This window comes from Capricornis sumatraensis, chromosome 3 (assembly GCF_032405125.1).
Source record: "Capricornis sumatraensis isolate serow.1 chromosome 3, serow.2, whole genome shotgun sequence".
NCBI classification, from domain to species: domain Eukaryota; kingdom Metazoa; phylum Chordata; class Mammalia; order Artiodactyla; family Bovidae; genus Capricornis; species Capricornis sumatraensis.
The window spans coordinates 8,712,472-8,736,800 of NC_091071.1; the positions used below are offsets into that span (position 1 = coordinate 8,712,472).

Consider the following 24,329-nt stretch of genomic DNA (forward strand, 5'->3'; position numbering starts at 1 on the left):
ATAAATAATACATATTAAAAGAAGACATAATTTTCATTTTCACCAGGAGCTTTATTAAGCAATGTAAAACTGTGGTGCTAGCGAAGACTCGAGAGTCCCTTGGACAGCAAGGAGATCAGACCAGTCAGTCCTAAAGGAAATCTACCTTGAATATTCATTGGAAAGACTGACGCTGAGGTTGAAGGTCCGATACTTTGGCCACCTGATGGGAAGAGCCAACTCACTGGAAAAGACCCTGATCCTGGGAAAGATTGAAGGCAAGAGGAGAAGGGGGTGACAGAGAATGAGATGGCTGGATGGCATCACTGACTCGATGGACATGAGTTAGAGCAAATTCCAGATACTGAAGGACAGGAAAACTTAGCGGAAAAGAGTGGGACACAACTTAGCAAGTGAGTGACAACAGTTCACTAACTGAACGAACATTTTGGCCAACCCAATAATTCACATACTATACAATCCAATCATTTAAAGTGTATAATAAAATGGTTGTTAATCTATTCAGAGTTATGCAACCATAACCACAGTCAGTTTTAGAACATTTTCATCATACCAAAGAGCAACCCCGTGCCCTCTATGACCCTACCCCACGTCCTCTCCAGCCCTAAGTCACCCATCTATTTGCTGTCTCCCTAGATTTGCCTATTCTAGATGTTTCAGGTAAACAGAATCATGTACTATCTGACCTTTCTGTCTGACACTTGTATTTAGCGTGTTTTCAAGGTTCATTCACGTTGTAGCATATATCAGCACTTCATTCCTTTTTATGGCTGAAAAATAATTCCAGTGAATGAATATTGCCCACTTGGTTGATCAGTTCATCCTCTGATGGCCACTTGGGTTGTTTCCCCTTTGGCTATTGGAATCATGCTGCTGTGAACATTCAGGTAGCTATTATTATTAATAATATAGATACTAGTATATAATACATTATCAATATATTGTATTATTATTAATATATTGTGTTATTAATAATATATTGTTAATTAATAATAATATAATGAGGCCTGAGCTCCCCAGACTGTCCAGAGCACAGAGAAGGGAAAGAGCCGGGGTGGGGGGGTGTCATTTTGTGCCAGATTTATCCCAGAGGGAGGTCCCGGGCCACAGAGTTACATGGGATGGGCGGAGAGTCCACCTCCCCATCAGCAGGGAAGCCTGGTGTATACAGATATGATTCAGGATACGAATGTGGAGAAGGCTGGGCCAGACTTTAGTACAGGGGAAGGATTGTTGGTGCCTGGGTTATACTTCTGTGGGTGAGTTGGGGTTGGGAGCAAGTAGGTATGCAGGGTGAAGCCTGTAGGAGGCCAGCGAGGAGGATGAGGAAATAACGGCTGGTGTGAGTGTGTGTGAGTGATTATTGCCACGTCAGTTTGCCTTTGCTCTCTCCCCTTCCCCACTCCCAGCAGCAATAGGTCAGGCTTGGGACTGGGGTGGGGTGGAAAAAGAGTCAAGGTCCTCCTGAGCTTGACTTTGAGGGAAAGGCCAAGGTCAAGAAGAGCTGGGAGTTGGTATTCTGGACTGGGGACAGGAGGAATGGATGTGGGAGAGATTCCTCCATTGGGAAGCAATGACTATGGGGTGTGGGTGACTTGAGAGTGTGCCCTGTCAGATATCAGAGAAAGTTCCTACTGTGCGCTCCTACTGTGCATCCAGCGCCGTTCACAGGATTCACCTTTTAGTTGATGACTGTAAGGTTCCTGGCCAGTGATTTCTGATGCCTGGGCGTGGCCGGGGAGGTCACTGAGCCCCAGGCCCTGAAGGGGCCATCCACACTGGAGCTTGGAGGTTTCCAGGGCAACCAGTGCTTGGCCTTGACTTATGATTCAAGAAAGCATTTCTCTCGATGTCCTGGGATGTCTTGAGTTTCCCTGATTAGAGATGGAGCTGCAGGAAGATCTGAGGTTGAGAACATTTGCTTCATATCGAAGAAATGTTAGCCAGCGTGGCAAAGAGCTGGAATGAGGTTGGTTAAAAGAAAATAAACACATGGGACACTTGGTGTACACATGCGTGTGGGGGGGCAGCTTCATGCCGATGTGTGTGGTCTGAGTGGGCCCTGGGGGTGGACAGCTGTGGGGTGATGCTGCGGGGCAGTGACACGAAGCCGGTGGCAGCTGGCCAGCGCCCCAGGCACCTGCAGTCCCTCAGCACCATCAGAGGGAGGCAGGGAGTGGATGGGCAGAGAAGGGAGGGTGGGACCGAGGGCCTTGCGTGAGCTCTCAGGCCCACAACAGAAGCTCAAACCATGCAGGTTAAGCCCTGCTATAAAAAGCACATTGAAAAGAAAAAAAAGTTCAAACTAACCACAAGCGTGGCTGCTCCCAGCTGATGGGGCAGGTCGGGGCCAGCTGCACCCTTCCCCAGGGCTAGACTGATCCAGAACTGGGAGCCAGCAGAGAATGAGGGCTGGGTCAGAGGGTATACCTGGCAGTAGCACAAAGATCTGCCTGATGAACTAGGCCCCAAGTGGGCCAGGGGTCAGGACCTGTGGGTGGCGTCTCCCCCACATGCCTGGAGGCGCTCAAACAGGAGGAAGGCTGGAGGGGCCAGAAGGCTGGAGGCTCCCAGGCCTTCTTGCCAGGAAGGGAGCGCAATTACTATGATCACTGAGTCACCTGGGGCTGGGGCGCCACTCGTGATCCTTAGACTTCTGGTTTGGTCTCTGGCTTGTCACCACTGACTCACTGGCTACCTACCTGGGAGTACCCCGGTTGGCCTACTGGTTTCTCTCTTCATCTCAGTGTGTCATGGAAGCAGAGATAGCTTTTTTGTAAGGCGGAGTCATCAGGTGTAAGCTGCCCAGGCTGCTGGGAGGGAAAACGTGCTAGGTTCCAGGGTCCTCTGGGGTCTCCATGGAGTTCTCATTTCATGTTCCAGAGGTCTCTACTGGAGGCATGAGGAGGAAGTGAGTCAAGGGGACCCCAGCCCATGGCTCTGTCCACTGGAGAGCTCAGTCTGTTTTGACCTGGTGCCAGCAGGGCTGCTGTGGCGTCAAGATGTCCCATCATGTCCTAAGGCTCCATCCATGTCTCTTCCCATCCAGTTAAGAAGTCACAGCTAGCTGGGCCTGCCCCTGACTGTCCATGACTCCCCTGAGCCTCCAAGCTTTGAGCTGGGTACTAGTGGTTTTTCCTGATGTGCCCAACTTGCCTTCCAGACTCCACAAACCCCCCAAAAGTCACCCCCCAGTCTCCCCTGATCCTCTTTTTAGAGAACTCTCTCCTTTCCATAGACTTCCACGTTTTTACTTGCCTTTCACAGCTCTTCTTTCCCCTTTTCCCTCCTCCAGGAAGTCTGCCTGGGGCCTAAAGATGCTGCTGACTGTGGCTCTTCCAGAGACCACACAGAGTGGCTTCTCTGGGCTAGGGAATTGTCTGTGTAGATCAGGGGGTCTCAAGGTCAGTTGTCATTCATTTGCTCATTTGTGTCTGACTCTGGACTGCAGCACACCAGGGTTCCCTGTCCTGTACCATCTCCCGGAGTTTGCTCAAGTTCATATCCATTGACCTCAGGGTCAGGCATCAGCTCAGTTCCCCACTGTTCTCAATATTTTTGTGGCCCTGGAATGTCACCTGAGTTCTTTGAGCCTTAGTTTTCTCATCTCTGAAATGCCCTGTGTGGTTTTGTAGTGAGATATGATAACTTGTCATAATACTAAGGCACGTAGCCTACTGCCTGGCCCAACACTTGCTGACCAGTGGGAAGAGAGACCTGGTTGGAAGGAGGGTTCTCTGGCTGGGGGGGTCAGGGTGGGCAGGTATGGACTGGGCAGGACTGATCCCTCCAAAGGGTTATTGGGTCCTCAGGGATCCCCTGGCCTTTAGGTCCTCTTCTTCATCTGCCTCTGGAAGACAGAAATCTTACAACCAGGAGACAGGGGTTGCTCTGAAGTGAGGTAGGGGGAGCAGGAGGGAGGGATGGGGTGGTTTGCGGGGGAAGGAATTCTCTTGTCCCTGCGATGGACCCCTCTGAGAAGTAGGGGACAGCTTGTGAAGAGCAGACATCAGGATGGGATGGTGGGGATGGCTCCAGTCTTGCATAAATACGGGCTCTTTAAAACTGCCAGGCAGAAGCTCGACTCAGGAGGACTAATTTAATGGAAAGTAATTAAAAACCGCTGGCTCAGTGGTAAAGAATCCACCTGCCAGGGCAGGAGATGCAGGAGGGGCAGGTTACATCCCTGGGTGGGGAAGATCCCCTGGAGGAGGAAATGGAATACTATTGCAGTATTCTTGCCTGGGGAATCCCATGGACAGAGGAGCCTGGCGGGCTACAGTCCCTGGGGTCGAAAAACAATTAAAAACTCATTTTCACCCTGTCTTTCAGTCTCCTCCCCTTCACAGAACCCTTCCCCGAATCTGAGCCCATCTCTCTCACCAAGCCCATTCAGAGCATTTGAAACCCCCACTCAGCCCCGCCTGGCTTGGATGCACTCTCTCTCTCTCTCTCTCTGAACCCATCTCCACCCCCACCCCACCCTTCATCTTTGCATCCTGTCCCCGGAAGTGCCGGCCTTGCCTGGACTATGGGACTGTAACCAGCAGCAAGGTCTTGCTTCTCCTCCTTGGAGATGCCACCCCACCCCTGCCTTCTCCCTCCACACACGTGGGGCCCAGCCTGGGGGCAGCACTGGCTGAGCCAGTCCGGCCAGGCTGGGCAGCTGGGCCTCTTGTGCAACCAGGCCTGTCATTACCCCCTCCTGGGCCAACTGGGGAGGATGGCCACTGGTGTGGCTGCCAGGCCGCAGGCAGAAGGACTACCCTCTCAACCGAGGGCCTGGCCTCCACTTCTGAGCCCAGAGCCTGTGGCTTTCTAGGGCCTGGGCTGGGCCCTCCAGACCCTTGTCAGGGCAGCCAGAAGAATCTCAGTAGACTAAGTGGGCCTTGATTCCCTGTTTTCACAGAGCCTCCCAGAGTCTCAGAGGGAGATGCTGTCGTCCTGCTTGCCTGGATGAGAAAATTGGTTGAGCGAGTTTGAATCTATTGTCCAGTATCACATAATTGGTAGTGACAGAGCTGGGACTCAACTGAAGGAGGGTTGAGGTCGTCTCAGATGAGAGCTATGAAGGCACCACATTCTGCTCCCCGGTTCCAGAAATACCAGCTGGGGACCCAGCCCTCCCAGCCAGCGCTGGGACTTCCCTGCTGAAATCTCCATCATTGCTAGAGCCATCAAGAGGTGGCCAGTGCACAGCGGCCTGGGTCTGGACGTGAACACCCGTTTGCTGAAAGCATCTAAGAGATCCTGCTCCCGGGACAATCCAGTGAGATGGTTCACAAGTGACTCAGTGACACAATCGTTACACTCACAGGGAATTAGGACGCCCCTTTGCAGATTATTTACTGAAGCTTAAACAAATTTTTAACTTAATGACATTGTCTGTGGTTAAAAAACAACAGGATCTTAACCTGTGTCCGTGGGCAGAGAAGTTAATGAACTCCTGCAAAAACAAGTCATTTAGAACCAACTTTCAGCTAGACTAATTTTTCAGCTGAGAGTGAAACTGGTTCTTTTTTCCTTCAAAAAAGCCATTTAGTTTTATACTGATCAAAACGTTATGTCTGGTAGGGGAAGAATAAACCTTTTTATTTTTTCTTGGCTGAGCTGCACAGCATGTGGGATCTTAGTTCCCTCACCAGGGATGGAAACTGCACCCCTTACATTTGAAGCGTGGAGTCTTTAACCACTGGATCGCTAGGGAAGTCCCACGAAGAATGATTTTAAGCTGACACTGACTTACTGGCTTTGGAGTTCCAGGTCCCAGGAGATGAGCGAAGGGGCCGAGACCTGGGTCTGCTCGACCTTCAGAGATTCTTCTGGATGCCTGGCAGGGGTCTGGCGGACCCGCACAGACCAGGGAGGAACAAAGAAGGTTCAGAAGGCAGCAGAGAGCCTTAGGGTTGGATGAGACACTTTATCTGTCCCTTTCCCAGGGACACTCAGCGAGCTGGGCACGAGCATTGTGCACGCATGTGCACACGTGTGCTTGTGTGTGTTTGTGATCAAAGACTTGGCTGAGCCCCTGGGGACCCTGGTCTGAGAAGTCCTAGTGGAACCAGAGCTGAGGGGCTGTTGGTTTGGGACACAAACTTGACTCTTTCCTCCTCAAGCTTTTCAGCTCACAAAGCATTTTCGTATCCTCATCTTATTTCACATCTAGGGGAGGTGCTAACGCCTTCAGTTTTCAAAGAGAGGTGATGCTCAGATGTGGGGCTGGCTTCTCCCGAGGTCACAGGGCTGGTGAGAGGTTATGGGCAGGGATGGGTGAGATGATCTTGTTGGGAAAGAGGGTTATCTTAGATTAAAAAAAAACAGCATGTGGTGGCTCAGTGGTAAAGAACCCACCTGCCAAGGCAGGAGATGCGAGTTTGATCCCTGGGTTAGGAAGATCCCCTTGAGAAATAAATGGCCACCCACTCCAGTATTCTTGCCTGGAAAATCCCATGGACAGAGGAGCCTGGTGGGCTACAGTGCATGGGGTCACAAAAGAGTTGGACACGACTTGGCGACTCAATAAGTGTAAGATACAATTCTATTGGCATAAAATTAGTGTCTGTTGGGAGAAAGAAAAAGAAGTAAGTGTTAACCCTGCCCTCCCAGCCTCAAAAGCAAAAGTGGTGAATGGCAGACACATTATTAAAGTGTCACAGTGAAAGGTTGTCTAAGCTGTTGGGAGGACCAGGCTTGGGGAGCCGGAGTGGGTGTAGCAGAAGTGTTCTGGCTTCGCTGGTGTTTTTCCTTTTCCTGGGAGGGACCCAGCCAGTGTCTCCTGGCATAAATGAAGCATCAATAAATATCTCTCCAGCTCCACTCATGTGCAGAGGGTTCATGGCTCCCCCAGGGCCGGCTCCTGATTCTCTTTCATACCTGGGCACCTCCAGCTCTGCCTGAGCTCCCCCGCAGAGCCCCCCTACCAACTCCCCCTCACATCCCTCCTTCGCTGTGGGCTCGTCCTCTGCTTGGGGCTCTCCTGCAGCTGTCCACCCCTCTAGCTCTCAGCCCCTCCCCCACCTCTGATGTGCTTGGCTGAGCTGGGTAGGGAAGGACAGCTTCTTAGTCACTTCTGTTGGGCCACACGTAGAAAGTGCTAGGGCCTGTGTGCTTCCCCACCCCCACTCCTGCTTCTCCAAGTGCCAGCTGACGGTGTCCCAGAACAAGAGCCGGAAGTTGGCGGGGGCCGTCGTGGGGTGAATGAAGGTCTGGCCATCTGGCCAATTCACTCCTGTAGGCAGAAACCTTACAGAAGGGCTGGGAAGACCGGCTCGCCCCGTGTTGGGCAAGCTCTCCCCCTCCCCAGCCCTCTCTGGGCCTCAGTTTACCCGTCTGTGCAGAGGCAGTAAGAGTCTTTGGCCGGTTCACTGATGGGCAGGCTGTGATGAGGTCATCCCAGAGCAGCACTTTTCGTGCATCTCAAAGGGCAGTTATCTCTGTTGCTCAGTCCACAGCCTGTTTGTGTGCCGTTCCTCAAAGCCTTGTAAGGAAAACGCCAGCAAGGCGTGGTCCTGGCAGAAACCATCCCTGTTTGTGTTGCTGTGTGTGCTTGGGAGTGAGGGCGGGGGAGGGGAACCGGAATAATGCCTCCTGCCTTACTGAGCACCCAGTACGTGTCAAACCGGGCACTGAGTTCTGAGGTTGAATATCTTCAGGAGCCCCCAGCATCGTCCAGCCCCAAGTCTGATGACCTGGGGCGGAGGCTGGGTGTCTAATATGACCCAGACAGTGTTGTTTGAGCTTCCTGAAAGAGAGCTTGCGTGACTTGGGTGGAAGCCTTCTGTGAGCTATCTGAAGCGTGCTGCTGGCCGGTGGAGCCCCCAGCCTTGTAGGGGAGACTGAAGTGTTTACAGTCAACCACAGTACAGGACTTCAGCTTCTCCATCAAGCTAGATGATCCCTGCCAGCCCTGCGGTTCCATGGGCCATCAGCACACTTCAGATAGCTCACAGAAGGCTTCCACCCAAATCACGCAAGCTCTCTTTCAGGAAGCTCATGGAACACTGTCTGGGTTGGATTATACACCCAGCTGCCCCAGGGCGTCAGGCATGGGGCTGGATGATGCTGGGGGCTCGGGGACTAATGGGAGCCCTGGCCCCTGGGATGAGCTCCCCAGCACGTGGGGAGCTCTGCAGCACGTGGATCACGTGGGGTGCCCTTGATCCAGCCAGGAAGAGCCCAGCCACTCTCTCTCACCTCCATAATGGCTGCTTCTTTAGGTTCCCAAAGTCCTCTGCCCTGAATCAGGCCCTTCCTGGTCCTCTGCCCGCTTTCATCTTCATTCTGTCTCCAGAGACTCCCCCTTCTTTTATTTATTCATTTTTTAAAAAATGTGGACCATTTAAAAATTCTTTGTTGAATTCATTACAATACTGCCTCTGTTTTATGTTAGGAGGCACGTGGGGTCTTAGCTCCCTGACCAGGGATCGAACCAGCACCTCCTACGTTGGGAAGCGAAGTCGTAACCAGTGGACCACCGGAGAAGTCCCCCAGAGAGCCGCTCAGCCTGCATCCACTGCCTCTGTACAGAGCCCAGGGCTCCGCGGTGCCCGAGGCAGAGATTTCTGGCTCTTTTGCTCCGGCCCCTCCCCCACAACCCCTGTCTCCGGTCAGACTGGATTCCTCTGCATCTGTTCTGGTTCCCAGAACTAGCTGCATTTCCCCACCTCGGGCACCTTTGTCCTTGCTGTCCCCTCTCTCTGTTCTCCTTCCCCTAGTCCGGCTACCTTGCCCAACTCCAGGGGGACCCCTCCGTGGAGAATTCTGTCCTCAGAGGCCTCTGCTGCACAACCCAAGAATTCAGTGCTCCCTGGAGTTGAGCCAGGCAGTTCCCCCTCCCAATCAGGCCCTCTCCCTGGCAACCCCACCTCCAACTCCATCTGATTTAACTCTCCCCTTCTCGTGGGACTTTGCTCCCACTCTGGCTTTATCGGAGGAACGCTCTGTGTATCTTCACTAAGTAAACACCTGTTTGTTGGGCTGAAGTCCCCACAGTCTGACCCATGGCTTTCTCTTGCTGACTTCCCCCACCACCTAGTTCTGGCCAAGCCAACTTAGCTCCAGCAGCAACTGGCTGAAACTTCTGATCTTGGGGGTCCGGGGGTGGGGTGGAGCAGGCTTCCTTCTCTCTTTGGCCAAAAAAGTGTCTCCTCCAACACCCATCCTCCACAGGACTGGGAAGCCAGGTGATGGTGGTGAGAGAGGAGGAGGGCAGGTGAGGGGCCCAGGGGTCCGGGGCCCCCCCGCAGCCCCTTGCTCCTTAAAACTGGACCTCACCAGGCCAATGTCCAGATCTCAGGTGAGGATGGTGGCTGGTGAGACTCAGCTATTAATAATTATCAGGCCAGTGATGAAGCTGATACAGACTCTGCCAACAGTAATCAAGGTGGGGCTGCTCTTTGGCATTTCCAGGACTCTATCCTCAGACCCTTTCCCTGAAGGTGGTCACACAATCCTCCACTCCCACCCCGTCCATCCATCGAAGCCTGGAATGAGGGAGCCCTGGGACGTGGGGATCCTTCTCTTCAGGTCCCCAAACCCGGCTGGGCCTGACTCCTCCTCCGGCCCCTCAGGGATGTCCAGGTGCTTAGAGGCTGTGACTCAGTGTCTGTCTCCTGGGTGACCTCAGCAGGAGCCTGGGGGCAGGGGGAAAGGGCAGTTTCCTCTGAGACTGGATCGTGATTCAGGGGCCGAGGGCTGGGACCTGAAAGTCCCTTTGTTGGCAGGCTCAGGAATCTAGAGGAACTGGTCAGGGGGCGGCTCCAGGGATTGAAACCCCTCCCTCGGCCCCCGCCCCTCCCGCGGAGCACCATATAACCGCTCCAGTTTTGAGCGCACGAGCTTGTGGCAGCTGTTGGCAGGAAGAGGACTGGTCGGGTCACACTCGCTGGGTTTGTGCCTCTGACTCTCTCGGGAGAGACGCCTGAGCGGCTCCACCTGGCTTTGCCCCCGGACTCCCTTCCGGTGTAAGGCCTTGCTGTGAAGTAGCCGTCCGCGGCTCTTGGACTCCTACAGCCTCCGGAGGCAGGTCCTCAGCGCCGTTTCAGGTCCTAGACGCGCCCCGCCTCCTCGCCGACGCTGAGCCATGGCTTCCATGGGGCTGCAGGTGATGGGCATCGCGCTGGCCGTGCTGGGCTGGCTGGGCGCCATCCTGAGCTGCGCGCTGCCCATGTGGCGGGTGACGGCCTTCATCGGCAGCAACATCGTCACGTCGCAGACCATCTGGGAGGGCCTGTGGATGAACTGCGTGGTGCAGAGCACCGGCCAGATGCAGTGCAAGGTGTACGACTCGCTGCTGGCGCTGCCGCAGGACCTGCAGGCGGCCCGCGCCCTCATCGTCATCTGTATCATCCTGGCCGTGTTTGGCGTGCTGTTGTCGGTGGTGGGCGGCAAGTGCACCAACTGCGTGGATGATGAGAGCTCCAAGGCCAAGATTATGATCGTGGCCGGCGTGGTGTTCCTGCTGGCCGGCCTGCTGGTGATGGTGCCCGTGTCCTGGACGGCTAACAACGTCATCCGTGACTTCTACAACCCCCTGGTAGCCTCGGGCCAGAAGCGGGAGATGGGGGCCTCGCTCTACGTGGGCTGGGCCGCCGCTGGCTTGCTGATTCTTGGGGGGACCCTGCTCTGCTTCAACTGCCCGCCACGCGACAACAAGCCCTACTCCGCTAAGTACTCCGCCGCCCGCTCCGCCCCAGCCAGCAACTACGTCTAAGGCACTACTGTTGACTCTTAAAAAATTTTTTTTCCTTTCGTCTTTGTTTCTCCCTGGACTGAGCTCACTGCAAATCTGTGACCCTAGGCGGATGGCCCGGCCATGGGCAGCAGGGGACCGGGTCAGCAGCCCCCAGAGCCTCCTGGCCCTCTCGGACACTTTCTCAAAGCCACCTCCAACACCAGCAAGGAGGAATGGAAAGAGACTCCCGGGCCACCCTCCTCTGAATGGCTGTGGATACAGGGGGCTGGCTCCTGCTGGCCAGGACAGTTCAGCCTTAACTTTGCTTGGGCTCTGCCTCTGAGTGGGTGCTCAGTGGACCAAGGGGCCCGCGTGGACCACCGTCCCCCTTCTTCAATCCTCCCTGCTCCCCTCTGCCAGCATTTTCTGGCTGGGCCAGTGAGCGCTTAGGCTGGGTCTTGCCCATGGAAACCTGGGGCCATGAGAATGGCCGCCTTGCTCACCTACCTGCCCTTGGAGCTTAGTTGCACAGAGTGGACAGACAGGTTTAGAGGGGAGGGGTGGAGGTTACAAACTGGTTTGGGTAGTGGTGGGGGAGGAGGCCATAGAAGTGGCCCAAGCTGCCTGCACCCCTTCCAGTCCCTGACCGTGGCCCCCGGCCCCTTGACCCTGGCCACCTCTGGATCCTCCGCCCCTACCAAGGTCATTGGCAGCCTGGAGAGAGCAGGGGGAACACTCTTTCTCTGGCCCTCATCCCAGGAAGTCCTGGGGCTTTCCCCTGCCTCCTACGTGGTTTCTGTTTTGTAATTTAAGCTATTTGTCACGGTAATTGCTATTATTTTCTACAATAAATGGGACCTGTGCACAGGAATTCTCTGTATTGATCTGATTTCAGTTGTGGACATGGGGCGGAGGGGCGGGGTTGGAGGCCTGGGCAGGGGGTTTATAAGGGACAGAACCACCATGGAGTGGCTGGGGGTGGGAAGACTTAACAAAACTGATATTGGGGAATTGTGAGGCATGGAAACTGGCCCTGACCTTTGTAGCCACCCTGCTCAACGCCTCTGTTTGTCAGTGTAAAGCCCAGGATCCTCGTCAAGTGCTGGGGACCCTAGAAGGGAGGACAGGTGAGAACAGCCAGCTCTGGGGGTTGGGCCACCTGCCCTCTCCCACTTTTGTTCCAGGTTTGTCTGGGCAGCCAGGCTGGTCGGCTTACCCTCCAGATCCTTTCTCCCAGCCTGTGCTCAGGCTGTCCCTGCCCTCAGCCTGGAATGTCTTTTTTCCCTCCTCCACCCTCTGAACCCTGTTAGTCCTGAAGGCCCAGCTCCGCACCTCCTCTTCCATGAAGCCTTCCTGTGACTCCCGTATGGAGGAGTTATCATCGGCCCTGGGCACATCCCCACCAGTGCTGGTGCTGACTAGCCACCCAGGCCCTTTCACCTGCCCAGCTCTGGGGCAGCCTCCAAGCTACGCCCTGAGATCTTCCACCCTGCATTCCGATCCCTTTAGAGATGAGGAAACCGAACCCAGGACACGTGAAAGTGTTTCGCCAGATGTGTGAGCATTGGTTCCTGGTCTGCGGGTTAGAGGGAGGGGGCCCTCCACGCTGGGAGGAGTCCTGGAGTCACGCCTGTGGCCCTGGCGTGGCAAGGCCCAGTGACAGCCAGGGGTGGGGGCCCTCTTTGTCCTGTTTCTTCTCTCTGTCTCCCACTGGGACAGACGTCACTCTGGCGGGGGGTGAGAAAAACCACAGCGATGCCCACTTTGGGTCTCATTTAATAGGCACAGCTCTCCTGGGGGCAGGGGTGACTCACTGGCTTCATTTTACAGGCAAAGCAGAGGCTGAGGCCACAGGAGGGTCAGAGGCCAGCTGGGGGCTGGGGGCCGGGCCTCCCTCCCTCAGCCTGGGCTGCCGCCTGCTTCCGGTACAGGTAGATGATGCCGGAGATGAAGCCGTCGCTGTCGGAGGTGCCAGGCCCCACCTCTAGCTCGGAGGTGGCCAGTTCCCACCGGTTTACAGTCCGGGCCTCCAGCCGTTCCCATGCCCCAGCCTGCTCCAGCCCATCCAGGGTGGCCTCCAGCGCCTCTTTGTATCGCAGGTTGGATGGGTTGGTCCTGGTGGTCAGACACACCAGCCCACCTGGGGAGGGGTGGGAGGGGAGCAGATGAGTGAGGGCAGGGCAGGAGCCAGGGACAGGGAAGTTGGTTTCCTTCCCACTCACATCCTCACAGGCGGAAGTCCTCCCAGCTTTGAACCCAGGCCAGCTGTTTCCCATCTCCAAGCGGCTCACTGACCCCTCCGCCAGGCATACCTTCTGCTCCGCCAGCTTGATGGCCTCCTATGTACCCTTCAAGGCTCAAGCATCCTTTCCACTGGGAATTCTTGGCTGAATCCCCTTGACAGAGGGGGCTACCTTCTCACTGCTCACCCAGTCTGTCTGCTGGAGGGTATGGTTGTGTCTGAACGCTCACGGGCTTTGGACCTAGAGCAAGTCCCTTCACCTCTTGGCGCCTCAGTTTCCCAGCTTGCAAAGCGACGAAGGTTACCCTGTCTCACAGGAAGGCCAGCACACTCAATAAGCACTGGCTGAATGAATGAGTGACCTCGTCCCTCCAGGTCTTCTCTAGGCACCTACTGTATGCCCAGCACAGGCTCAGATATACTCAGGAGAGACAGGGGTCTGGAAGGCTTCCTGGAGGAGGAGGTAAGGAGAAGCAGGGTGCTACTGGTGGACAGGGAGCTTTGTAGACGAAAGGCTCTGAAGCAGGAGAGCCTGTGACCATGGGCAGGCAGACTGGCCAGCTAAGGGGTCTGGCAAGGCCAGGCTGGGCGAGGTGGCCTGGTCTCCTTACTGATTCAGGTGATGGAAGTTTCCTGTCCCCCTGAGCCTGATCACTACCTCTCTCTCTGACCCCAACACAATGTCCTTGCCTCTGTCAGCCTCTGTGGTTCCCTGAGGGTAAGCCTGCCCGGACCTGCCCTGATTTAACCACAGCCCCTGCTGGGCCCTGCGGGCAGTGAAGCAGGCAGGAGTAGATGAGGTTTTGCTGGGATGGGGCACCTTCGGGCTTCCAGATCCTGTGCTTCAGCTGGGTCTGAACCACAGAATCCTCATACTTCATCACTCTCCTTTCTGCCTGGGACTTTGCTTAGACTGTGCACCTGCGTGTTACCCCCTCATGCCAGAAGTGGGAGATGCCTCTCTTCCCTGAATTCTCAGAGGAGTGAACACCCACATTCCTGGGGCCCACCTCCAGCCTGGTCTTTTTCCCCTGGCCCCTTCCCAGGGAGTGTAGGGTGTGTGTGCGCCTTCTCCCCAGTCCAGAGGCTCCCATGGGGTAAGGCACACAGTAGGAACACAGTAACCACAATCCCCACCCGCACACCAGCCCCGTGTGTGGAGTTTATAGAAAAGGGCTTATATCTATCAGCTCCATTTCACAGATAAGAAAACTGAGGCCTCAAAAGTGAAAGAGACTAGTGGGGAAGCTGGAAGATGAGGGAGCTGAACTGAGCCCTTACTACATGCCAGGATTGAAATGCAGGCCTTATAGACACCGAGTGAGAAAGTGAAAGTCATTCAGTTGTGTCCAGCTGTTGCAATTCCATGGACTACAGTCTGCCAGGCTCTTCTGCCTGTGGAATTCTCCAGGCAAGAATACTGGAGTAGGTAGTTAGTTATTCCCTCCTCCAGGGGATCTTCCTGACCCAGGGATCAAACCCAGGTCTCCCACATGGCAGGCAGATTCTTTACTGTCTGAGCCACCAGGAAGCCCTGATAGACACTGCTTCACCCAATTCTCACTGCACCGCTTGTGGGGAAGGGACTGTGGCGCTCTGCTTATTGGTGAGGGTACAGAGGCCAAAAAGGAGTGGAGCTGTTTCCGGTTTCCCAGTGGCTGAGAGGCAAGCTGACCACCTGGGTCTGTTGATGGTGGCAGCTGAGGCCGAGCCTGGTCTGGAAGCTGGTGGCTGAGATGCTAGGCTGTGTGACCCCAGGCACAACCCCACCCCACACCTCGCTTGGCCTGAGGGGTTCTGAGGCTTGTGTCTGTGCCTGTGGAGAAGGGAAGGTGTGCGTGGGCTGGTTGGATGGGTTGCTTCTCACCTGGCTTGGTAACTCGCAGGAGCTCAGGTATTGCGCTGCAGGGCACCTGGCCGTCACTGAGGGCACCCACCATCAGCACCGCGTCAAAGGTCCCTGTGTAGGCGTGCGGATATGGTGTGGTGGTTTGGCTTCAGTGTGGCCTCAGACCACCCTGGAGGACGGTGTTCATGGTGGGGACTAGAGAGGGACCAGGCCTGCTGCTGGGGTCTGCAGGACCAGGATCCCTGGGGCCATATGGCAGTTGTGGCTCAGTCCTGGACTGAGATAAGGTCATGGGATGGAGGTTTCAGAGGAAGCATCTCAATGAGAGATTGTCCCTCAATGAGAGATTGAGGGGCTTGGTGCGGGAGGGGACTTGGGGAGGGCTAGGCAAGGGGGATGGCGTCTTGGCAAAAGGAAGGGACTCTGTCAGCTGTCAGGTGGGCTAGGTCAGAGGGTGGGCCTTGGGCTGTCAAGGGGGGAGGGGAAGTACCTTCAGCGCTGGGTAGTGGCTCCTGGCCCAGGGTGCAGAGGCTGAGGCACTGGTAGAGGCCACGGGCCTGGGCCTGATCCAACATCCCTGGGCTTCCATCCACCCCATGCAGCTGGCGGAAGCCCTGAGCCTGCAGCTGGGGTGGAGGACCCACTCACAGTTCACACTTGCCACCTCCCAGCTGGGTCCCCGCACCTCGGGCAGGACAGTGGGCCCCACGGTGGATGTGGCCCCAGTGTCTAGAAACAGTGAGTCTGAGCAGGCAAGTGGGGATCTGGGGCTGGGTTAGTAGGAATTTAGAAGTAGGGGCTGACGGGAGGGAAGGGGGTCTGGGGTGGCCTCACCTCTGCAGCCACAAGGCCAGTACCACAGGCCACATCCAGGATCAGGGCAGCGTGGTGTGGACCCGGAAGGGCTTGGATGAGGCAGTCAACTGCGAGGCGGGGAGCGCGGTACTGCAGGGCAGCCACATCCTGGGGACAGAATGCTGAGCCAGCCACCACCCCATGCTCCAGCATTCAGGGGCCCTTCTTGTGGGGTAGAGTCAGCCAAGCCAAGCTGTATGTGTGTGCTGGGGGCCCAGGATCTGGTGGAACTACAGTGAGGGGAGACGCAGGTGTGAGGTGCTTTTCTCCACCAACGGGCCTTTTCTGTGGGCCTTGGCATCACTGTCTGCTTCATTGTGATCACTCATGGCACCTCTTCCAGGCAGCTCCTCTGCCTGGACTCCTGTACCTGGGTGAGGAGGTCTTGGCTCCTGGTCTCTAGGGGCTGCCAGTCTGGAAGAGGATCAGAGGGCAGGGCCACTGTGGTTGGGCTGAAGAGGAGTCGGATGGAGAGCAGACAGGACTGGAGGTTGCACCCAAATCTTACTTCACTCTCACATTCATCTCCCTGGGATGATGCTAGGCTTACTATTCCGGCTTTACAGACAGGAAAACAGGACAGGTGAGCGGAGGAGAGCAGAGGTGAGGACATGGCCGATTTACCTGGTCATAGTTCGGAGCCCATTGGTCATAGAAGTGAAGCTTGTGGGCCAGGTCAGTGATGCCATGCGAAGCCCCAACCAGCGCACGCACCTCAGGCAGGCTCCTGCCCTCCGCCATCCTGCTGTGGGAACATGGCCCACCTCAAGCTCTAACCCCCTCCCACCCTCGTGCGCAGCAGAGGAGGCTGTCAGGACGCGGCCTCTGCCGGGCGAACAATGGAATCCCATTTCACAGGAGGGAACTCTTGAGCACAGAGAGGGCGAGGCTGGACACCTGGGGGGTCAGGGCTGCGGAAGGGGTGTTTCCCGCGGTGGGGGCCAGGGGGAGGACCTGCCCTCGTCTCCCAATCGGCCTTGGTGAGAGGGAGTCCAGGGTAAAAGGGCCCTTGAGACGTAGGTGGTCAGAACTCACCGCCAATCTGACCCGCCAGGGAGGTGGGTGGGCTCCGGAACTCTGGGCGGGGCCTGTACTGCGAGCCTGGCCCCGCCCCCATCTCCCTCAATGATTGGTTTTCCGCTAAGGGAAAATGCCCAATCAGAGTAAAGCGTTGGCAACCCGTCCCTCCACCACCAGTCAATGAGTTCAAAGTTCTTGGGAACGCCTTCAGCCTGAAAAGATCCCAGAATCTTCACAGACGCTATCCCGGTGGAGGTGTATTTCTTTTTCCTCCCGGCTCCTGACGTCGTTTATGCTTGCCCAAAACATCAGCTTTTAGGCAGTAGGAGCCTTAGAATTCCGGCGGGACAAAGAGGGACGTAGGATCAGCCTTTATTTTTAGAATAGTCACCAAGATCCATGCGAGGCTGTCCAGTAGAACTGATGACGGCATTGTTTTATAATACACGCTGTTCAAATGGCTGTTGAGCACTTGAAATGTGTCTAGTGCTGCTGAAACCAAACAACTCAGACTGGGACTCGAACCCAGTTGTGCTTCAGATGGGACATGAACCCACAATCTCTGGCTATGGAGCAGGCTCCAAGCACCAGAGAAGAGTGGGTCCTGTAGATGGAGGAATCTGGTCCCTAGATTGTGTGGGGCAGTGTCCTCTCTACCAACCTGCATAGCATTGTAACATGAACAAAAAATAAACTTTCATATTGTTAAGCCACTGAGATTTTAGTATTTGTCTACTACAGTAACTATTTTATATGTGATATATATATATGTATATATGTATGAAAGAAATGACAACCCACTCCAGTATTCTTGCCTGGGAAATCCCATGGATAGAGGAGCCTGGCAAGCTACAGTCCAAGGGGTCACAGGAGTTGGACACGACTTAGTGACTAAACAGCAACAATATACATATGCTCTTTTTCATATTCTTTTTCATGATAGTTCACCAAAGGATATTGAGTATAGTTCCCTGTGCTATATAGTAAGACCTTGTTGTTCATCCATTCTATAGATAATAGATTGCATCTGCAAATCCCAACCTGTCCCTTGGCAACCACAAGTCGGTTCTGTATGTCTATTTCTGTTTTGTAGATAAGTTCATTGATGTCATATTTTAGATTCCACATACAAGTGATATCCTATGGTATTTGCCTTCATGATGCTAAAGCTGAAACTCCAGTACTTTGGCCACCTCATCTGAAGAGTTGACTCATTGGGAAAGACTCTGATGCTGGGAGGGATTGGGGGCAGGAGGAGAAGGGGACGACAGAGGATGAGATGGCTGGATGGCATCACCGACTCGATGGACGTGAGTCTGAGTGAACTCCAGGAGTTGGTGATGGACAGAGAGGCCTGGCGTGCTGCGATTCACGGGGTCGCAAAGAGTCGGACACGACTGAGCGACTGAATGAACTGAATGAAACAGGAGGGCAAGGGGGCAGGGCACAACTTTTAAAAGGATGACATAGCTGTCGGAGGTATGACAAACTGGTTAGAACCCACTAGGTCCAAGATGGCAGAAGATTCAACTTCCAGCAGACCTTGAGCCTCATTACATGCTCATTGTAATTCACTGTTGTTGTTCAATTGTGTCTGACTCTTTGTGACCCCATGGACTGCGGCACATCAGGCTTTCCTGTCCTTCACCATACCCCGGAGTTTGCTCAAACTCATGTCCATTGAGTCGGTGATGCCATCCAACCATCTCATCCTCAAACCCAGTCGTGCCTCACAGGGGACATGAACCCAGCTGTGCTTCAAATGGGACATGAACCCACAATGAACTGTATAATTCATTATGCATGTGTGAAGTAGCTCAGTGGTGTCCGACTCTTTGCGACCCTGTGGATGGTAGCCTACCAGGCTCCTCCCTCCATGGGATTCTCTAGCCAAGAATACTGGAGTGGGTTGCCATTTCCTTCTCCAGGGGATCTTCCCAAGCCAGGGATCGAACCTAGGTCTCCCGCATTGTAGGCAGATGTTTTAACCTCTGAGCCACTGGCATAGACTATATGACACACCCATCAGTGAGATGACAGGTCTGAGGCTGACCATAAAAGGCCAAAAATGGACAGTGGCCCGATTCCTGGAAATCTCCTCCCCTTATCCAAAATAGTTGGAATAATCTTCCCACTCATTAGCCTATGAAGTTACCTAGCCCATAAAAACTAACCACCCCATATATCAGGGCCTCTTGCCTTCTGAAATGGCCAACACTCTGTGGAGTGTGTTTCTCTCTAAATTTGTTAATTTTTTTTTTCTGGAATAATGCTCAATTGTGTTTAATGTGATTCGAAACAGTTTTGTTAGACTGTGACAGCTGCTGTATCAGTGTGCATTAAAAAAACATCAAAATTGGTGAATTGTTGTGTAGCCATTTTAATATTGAAGATGGAAGAGAAAAGTCACATTTTCTTCATATAATGCTTTATTATTTCAAGAAAGGTAAAAACACAATTGAAATGCAAAAAAAAAAAAAAGATTTATGCAGTGTATGGAAAAGATGTGACCGATCAGACGTGTCAGAAGTGATTGTGAAGTTTCATGTTAGAGACTTTTTTGCTGGGTGATGCTCCACAGTCAGGTAGACTGGTTTAAGTTAATAGCAACCAATTGAGACATCGAGAACCATCAACATTATACCATGCGGGAGATAGCCAACATACTCAAAATATCCAAATTAAGCTTTGAAAATCATTTGTACCAGCTTGGTTATGTTAATCATTTTGATGTTTGGGTTCCACATAACTTACTTGGAAAATACTTTCTTGACCATATTTCCACATGTGATTCTCTACTGAAACGTAATGAAAACCTTCTGTTTTTAAAGCAAATTATGATGGGCAATGAAAAGTGGATACTGTATAATAATGTGGATGGAAGAGATTGTGGGGCAAGTGAAATGAACCACCACCAACCATACCAAAGCCCGGTCTTCATTCAAAGAAGGGGATGTTGTATATATGTTGGGATTGGAAGGGAGCTCCTTCTGGAAAAATCAAGGGATTACTTTCAACAAGTACTGCTCTCAGACCGACTGAAAGCAGCACTCAGTGGAAAACATCCAGAATTAGTCAACAGAAAACACATAATCTTCCATTAGGATAAGGCAAGACCACATGTTTCTTTGATGACCAGGCAAAAACTGTTACATTTTGGCTGGTAAGTTCTGATTCATCTGCTGTATTTGCCAAACGTTGCACCTTTGGGTGTCCATTTATTTTAGTCTTTACAAAATTATCTGAAAAAAATTTTAAAGTATTTATTGAATTTTTTACAATATTGTTTCTGTTTTATACTGTTTTGGGTTTTTTTGATCATGAGACATGTAGGATCTTGGCTCCTCAGCCAGGGATCAAATCTGAAGTCCCTACACTGGAAGGCAAAGTCTTAACCACTGGACCACCAGGGAGTTCAGTTCAGTTCAGTTCAGTCGCTCAGTCGTGTTCGACTCTTTGCGACCCCATGAATCACAGCATGCCAGGCCTCCCTGTCCATCACCATCTCCCGGAGTTCAGCCAGACTCACGTCCATCAAGTCCGTGATGCCATCCAGCCATCTCATCCTCAGTCGCCCCTTCTCCTCCTGCCCCCAATCCCTCCCAGCATCAGAGTCTTTTCCAATGAGTCAACTCTTCGCATGAGGTGGCCAAAGTACTGGAGCTTCAGCTTTAGCATCATTCCTTCCAAAGAAATCCCAGGGCTGATCTCCTTCAGAATGGACTGGTTGGATCTCCTTGCAGTCCAAGGGACTCTCAAGAGTCTTCTCCAACACCACAGTTCAAAACCATCAATTCTTCAGTGCTCAGCCTTCTTCACAGTCCAACTCTCACATCCATACATGACCACAGGAAAAACCATAGCCTTGACTAGACAGACCTTAGTCGGCAAAGTAATGTCTCTGCTTTTGAATATACTATCTAGGTTGGTCATAACTTTTCTTCCAAGGAGGAAGCGTCTTTTAATTTCATGGCTGCAGTCACCATCTGCAGTGATTTTGGAGCCCAGAAAAATAAAGTCTGACACTGTTTTCACTGTTTCCCCATCTATTTCCCATGAAGTGATGGGACCAGATGCCATGATCTTCGTTTTCTGAATGTTGAGCTTTAAGCCAACTTTTTCACTCTCCTCTTTCACTTTCATCAAGAGGCTTTTTAGCTCCTCTTCACTTTCTGCCATAAGGGTGGTGTCATCTGCATATCTGAGGTTATTGATATTTCTCCCGGCAATCTTGATTCCAGCTTGTGTTTCTTCCAGTCCAGCGTTTCTCATGGTGTACTCTGCATAGAAGTTAAATAAGCAGGGTGACAATATACAGCCTTGACGTACTCCTTTTCCTATTTGGAACCAGTCTGTTGTTCCATGTCCAGTTCTAACTGTTGCTTCCTGAGCTGCATACAGATTTCTCAAGAGGCAGGTCAGGTGGTCTGGTATTCCCATCTCTTTCAGAATTCTCCACAGTTTATTGTGATCCACACAGTCAAAGGCTTTGGCATAGTCAAGAAAGCAGAAATAGATGTTTTTCTGGAACTCTCTTGCTTTTTCCATGATCCAGCGGATGTTGGCAATTTGATCCCTGGTTCCTCTGCCTTTTCTAAAACCAGCTTGAACATCAGGGAGTTCACAGTTCACGTATTGTTGGAGCCTGGCTTGGAGAATTTTGAGCATTACTTTACCAGCATGTGAGATGAGTGCAATTGTGCGGTAGTTAGAGCATTCTTTGGCATTGCCTTTCTTTGGAATTGGAATGAAAACTGACCTTTTCCAGTCCTGTGGCCACTGCTGAATTTTCCAAATTTGCTACAAAATTCTGTTAATGGAAAAATTTTCAATTCCCTGGAAGACTGTAAGAGGCACCTGGAGCAGTTTTTTTTTTTTTTTTTTTTTTAGTTTTGGGAAGATGAAATGATGAAATTGCCTGAAAAATGGCAGAAGGTAGTGGAACAAAATGGTGAATACATTGTTCAATAAAGCTCTTGGTGAAAACAAAAAATGTCATTTATTTTTATTTAAAAAACAGAAGGTACTTTTTGGTCAACTCAATAAATTCACTTCTTACCTATCACTTTGTCTCTCCCTGAAATCTTTCTGCAATTAGACATAAAGAACCTGAGCTTTATTAGGTCCTGAGACCAAGAGTGTGAACTCAACTAAGAGACAATGGTTTCTGGCTGAGTTTGAGTCCTGGGATGTGGGTTTAAACCCCAATCTGAGGTGCATGGTTTTATTAAGACTCAGAAAGAAACTTTGGGACTGCACTGGTGGTCTAGTGGTTAAGACATCATGCTTCCACAGCAGGGACACAGATTTGATCTCTGGTTGGGAAACTAAGATCTCACATGCCTCTTGGTGTGATAAAAAAAAAGAAACTTTGACCTTCCCCCTAAGTGCCTAAAATATTTAGATAGCGCTATGGCCATAGATATCTGCAAAGAATGTGAGCTAGGTGTGGTGGGGGGAAATTCCAGGATGTGCCTAGAGATCAGAGTCCTCTCTCTGCCCCATTATCTCTGCTTGGCCCAGCAAACATTTGTTTACCAAACATGTACTTTTCTGTCGATATCAATGGCCTTCTTCATTTTTTCTTAACATGTTTGTTTGTTTATTTGGCTGTGTTGGGTCTTTGCAGCACTTGGGATCTTTACGTAGCACACTCTTTTTGTAGGTCTTTCTGTTGGGTGCACAGGCTGTCCAGTTGTTGCTCATAGGCTTAATTGCCCCTCAGCATGGGGGATCTTCCTTTCCCAACCAGGGATCGAACCTGAGTCCTCTGCACTGGGAAGCAGATTCTTAATCACTGGACCACCAAGAAAGTCCTGCATTCTTCCTTTTTGACATTCCAGACCTCTGCCCCAACATCCTCCTTATCTTTAGCTGATGATGGTATTTAAAGCGAGTGTTTCAGCCGTTTTGTTGAGTTACTGTTTTCCCTGGGTCTCTTCCATGTAAGTTGTTGTTGTTAGTCGCTCAGTTGTGTCTGACTCTTTGCTACCCCATGGACTGTAGCCCGCCAGCCTCTGTCCATGGGATTTCCCAGGCAAGAAAACTGGAGTGGGTTGCCATTTCCTTCTCTAGGGGATCCTCCCCACCCAGGAATCGAACTCACCTCTCCTGCACTGGGAGGCAGATTCTTTACCACTGGAGCCACCAATATATGTTATTAAACTTCTGTTTGATTTTCTCTTGTTAATCTCATGTCAATTTACATCTTAGGTCAGCCAGGAGAACCTAGAAGGGTAGAGGAAAATTTCTTCCTCCCCTGAAAGAGTTCCCCTGCTGAGTTTATGATTAATGTCTATCCAAAATGTTGTTCTCTTTCTTGTCTCACATCCACTCCCCTCAGGATTGAGGAGTTCTAAAGAAAAGAGGGGAAGGAAACCCTCCTGAGTACAAAAGCCTCTCTGTGTTGCCAGGTTCCTGTTTATAGAAAATGGCTTTAGTCTCCTAGGCATGCCCTGAGTTCCAAAGAGCAGGCACAAGCATTACTAACTAGGGAAGTGAGGAGACGTGAAACAAAGGAAAAGCAGTTAAGTGAGAAAATAATGACAATAATTCAGCTATAAAACAGAGTCCCAGTTCCTCTTTAAGGGACAAACATAATCATCTGACACGTATCTGGGAGCTGTTCTGCAGGAACTAAGGCCCCCACCCAGGTGGAGGATGGTGACTCCATGCTGAGACCAAAAGGTAGATTGCAGATTGGTCAGTTGGAAATGGGGAGGTTGAGGATGGAGCTTGATGACATTCCTGGAACACCACCTCACCAACCAATCAGAAGAAAGTCATGCACTCTGCAGCCCTTTTCCCAAGTGTTGCCTGTAAGGACCCTTCCCTGAAAGCTATCAGGGAGTCTGGATCTTTTGAGCACAAGCTGCCCATTCTTGGTGGGCTCTACAATAAATGCTATACTTTCCTTCCCCACAACCCTGTGTCAGTACCTTGACTTTGCTTCATGTGGGCCAGCAAACCCAAGTTTGGTTTGGTAACACCCTGACACCAGCCTTCCCTGGGGGCTCAGTTGGTAAAGAGGCTGCCCTCAATGCGGAAGACCCGGGTTCAATCCCTGAGGCAGAAAGATCCCCTGGAGAAGGAAATGGTAACCCACTTCAATATTCTTGCCTAGAGAATTCCATGGACAAAGGAGCCTGGTGGTCTACAGTCCATGGGGTCACAAAGAGTCGGACACGACTGAGTGACTAACACTTTCACTGACATCAGCCAAGATCCCAACCCCGACCTATCTTGGCCTAGAGCTGTACTGAGAACATGTGAACCTGCTGCACATAATAGACCCCTGAGTGGCTCAGCTGGTAAAGAATCTGCCCGCAATGCAGGAGACCTGGGTTCGATCCCTGGGTTGGGAAGATGCCCTGGAGAAGGGTATGGCTACCTGCTCTAGTATTCTGGCCTGGAAAATCCCGCGGATTACAGTCCATGGGGTCTCAAAGAGTTAGACATGACTGAGCGACTTTCACTTCTGTGTACGTGTGGCTTCAGCAGAGAGGGATTTACAGGTCTCAGACAGGAAGCATGGTCTGGGGTTCAGTCACACCATCAGGGACCCTGGCTTTTGTCCCCTTCTCTCTCCGCCTCCTTTTGTATGGAGGCCTTTGTCCTCATGTCTGTGGCAGTGACTACACCTCCCAATAGGACAAAGGGGAAAGGGCACAGAGCCAGGCCAGCTGAGTTTA

At 52.2% G+C, this 24,329-nt stretch overlaps 2 protein-coding genes across 4 annotated transcripts; one reads left to right on the forward strand and one right to left on the reverse strand.

Moving 5' to 3' along the window:
* The first annotated feature begins 9,859 nt into the window (after positions 1-9,859).
* Positions 9,860-11,523, forward strand: CLDN4 (claudin 4). Its single transcript, XM_068967748.1, has one exon. The coding sequence runs from the start codon at positions 10,082-10,084 to the stop codon at positions 10,709-10,711; it is 630 nt and encodes a 209-aa protein (XP_068823849.1). The 5' UTR covers positions 9,860-10,081; the 3' UTR covers positions 10,712-11,523.
* A 952-nt stretch (positions 11,524-12,475) lies between these two features.
* On the reverse strand, positions 12,476-16,669 carry METTL27 (methyltransferase like 27). 3 transcript variants are annotated; one of them, XM_068969119.1, is made up of 6 exons: positions 16,654-16,669; positions 16,243-16,363; positions 15,598-15,726; positions 15,254-15,389; positions 14,782-14,874; positions 12,476-12,812 (listed from the first exon to the last, which is right to left on the reverse strand). In XM_068969119.1, exons 2-6 carry the CDS (start codon positions 16,357-16,359, stop codon positions 12,532-12,534), a joined length of 756 nt encoding a protein of 251 aa, XP_068825220.1. In that variant the 5' UTR covers positions 16,360-16,363; positions 16,654-16,669; the 3' UTR covers positions 12,476-12,531. The 3 variants fall into 3 exon arrangements, with proteins under 3 accessions (XP_068825220.1, XP_068825221.1, XP_068825222.1); XM_068969120.1 differs by having other exon boundaries at positions 16,243-16,360; positions 16,654-16,668; XM_068969121.1 differs by lacking the exon at positions 16,654-16,669 and adding an exon at positions 16,516-16,588 and having other exon boundaries at positions 16,243-16,360.
* Between the last annotated feature and the right edge of the window lie 7,660 nt (positions 16,670-24,329).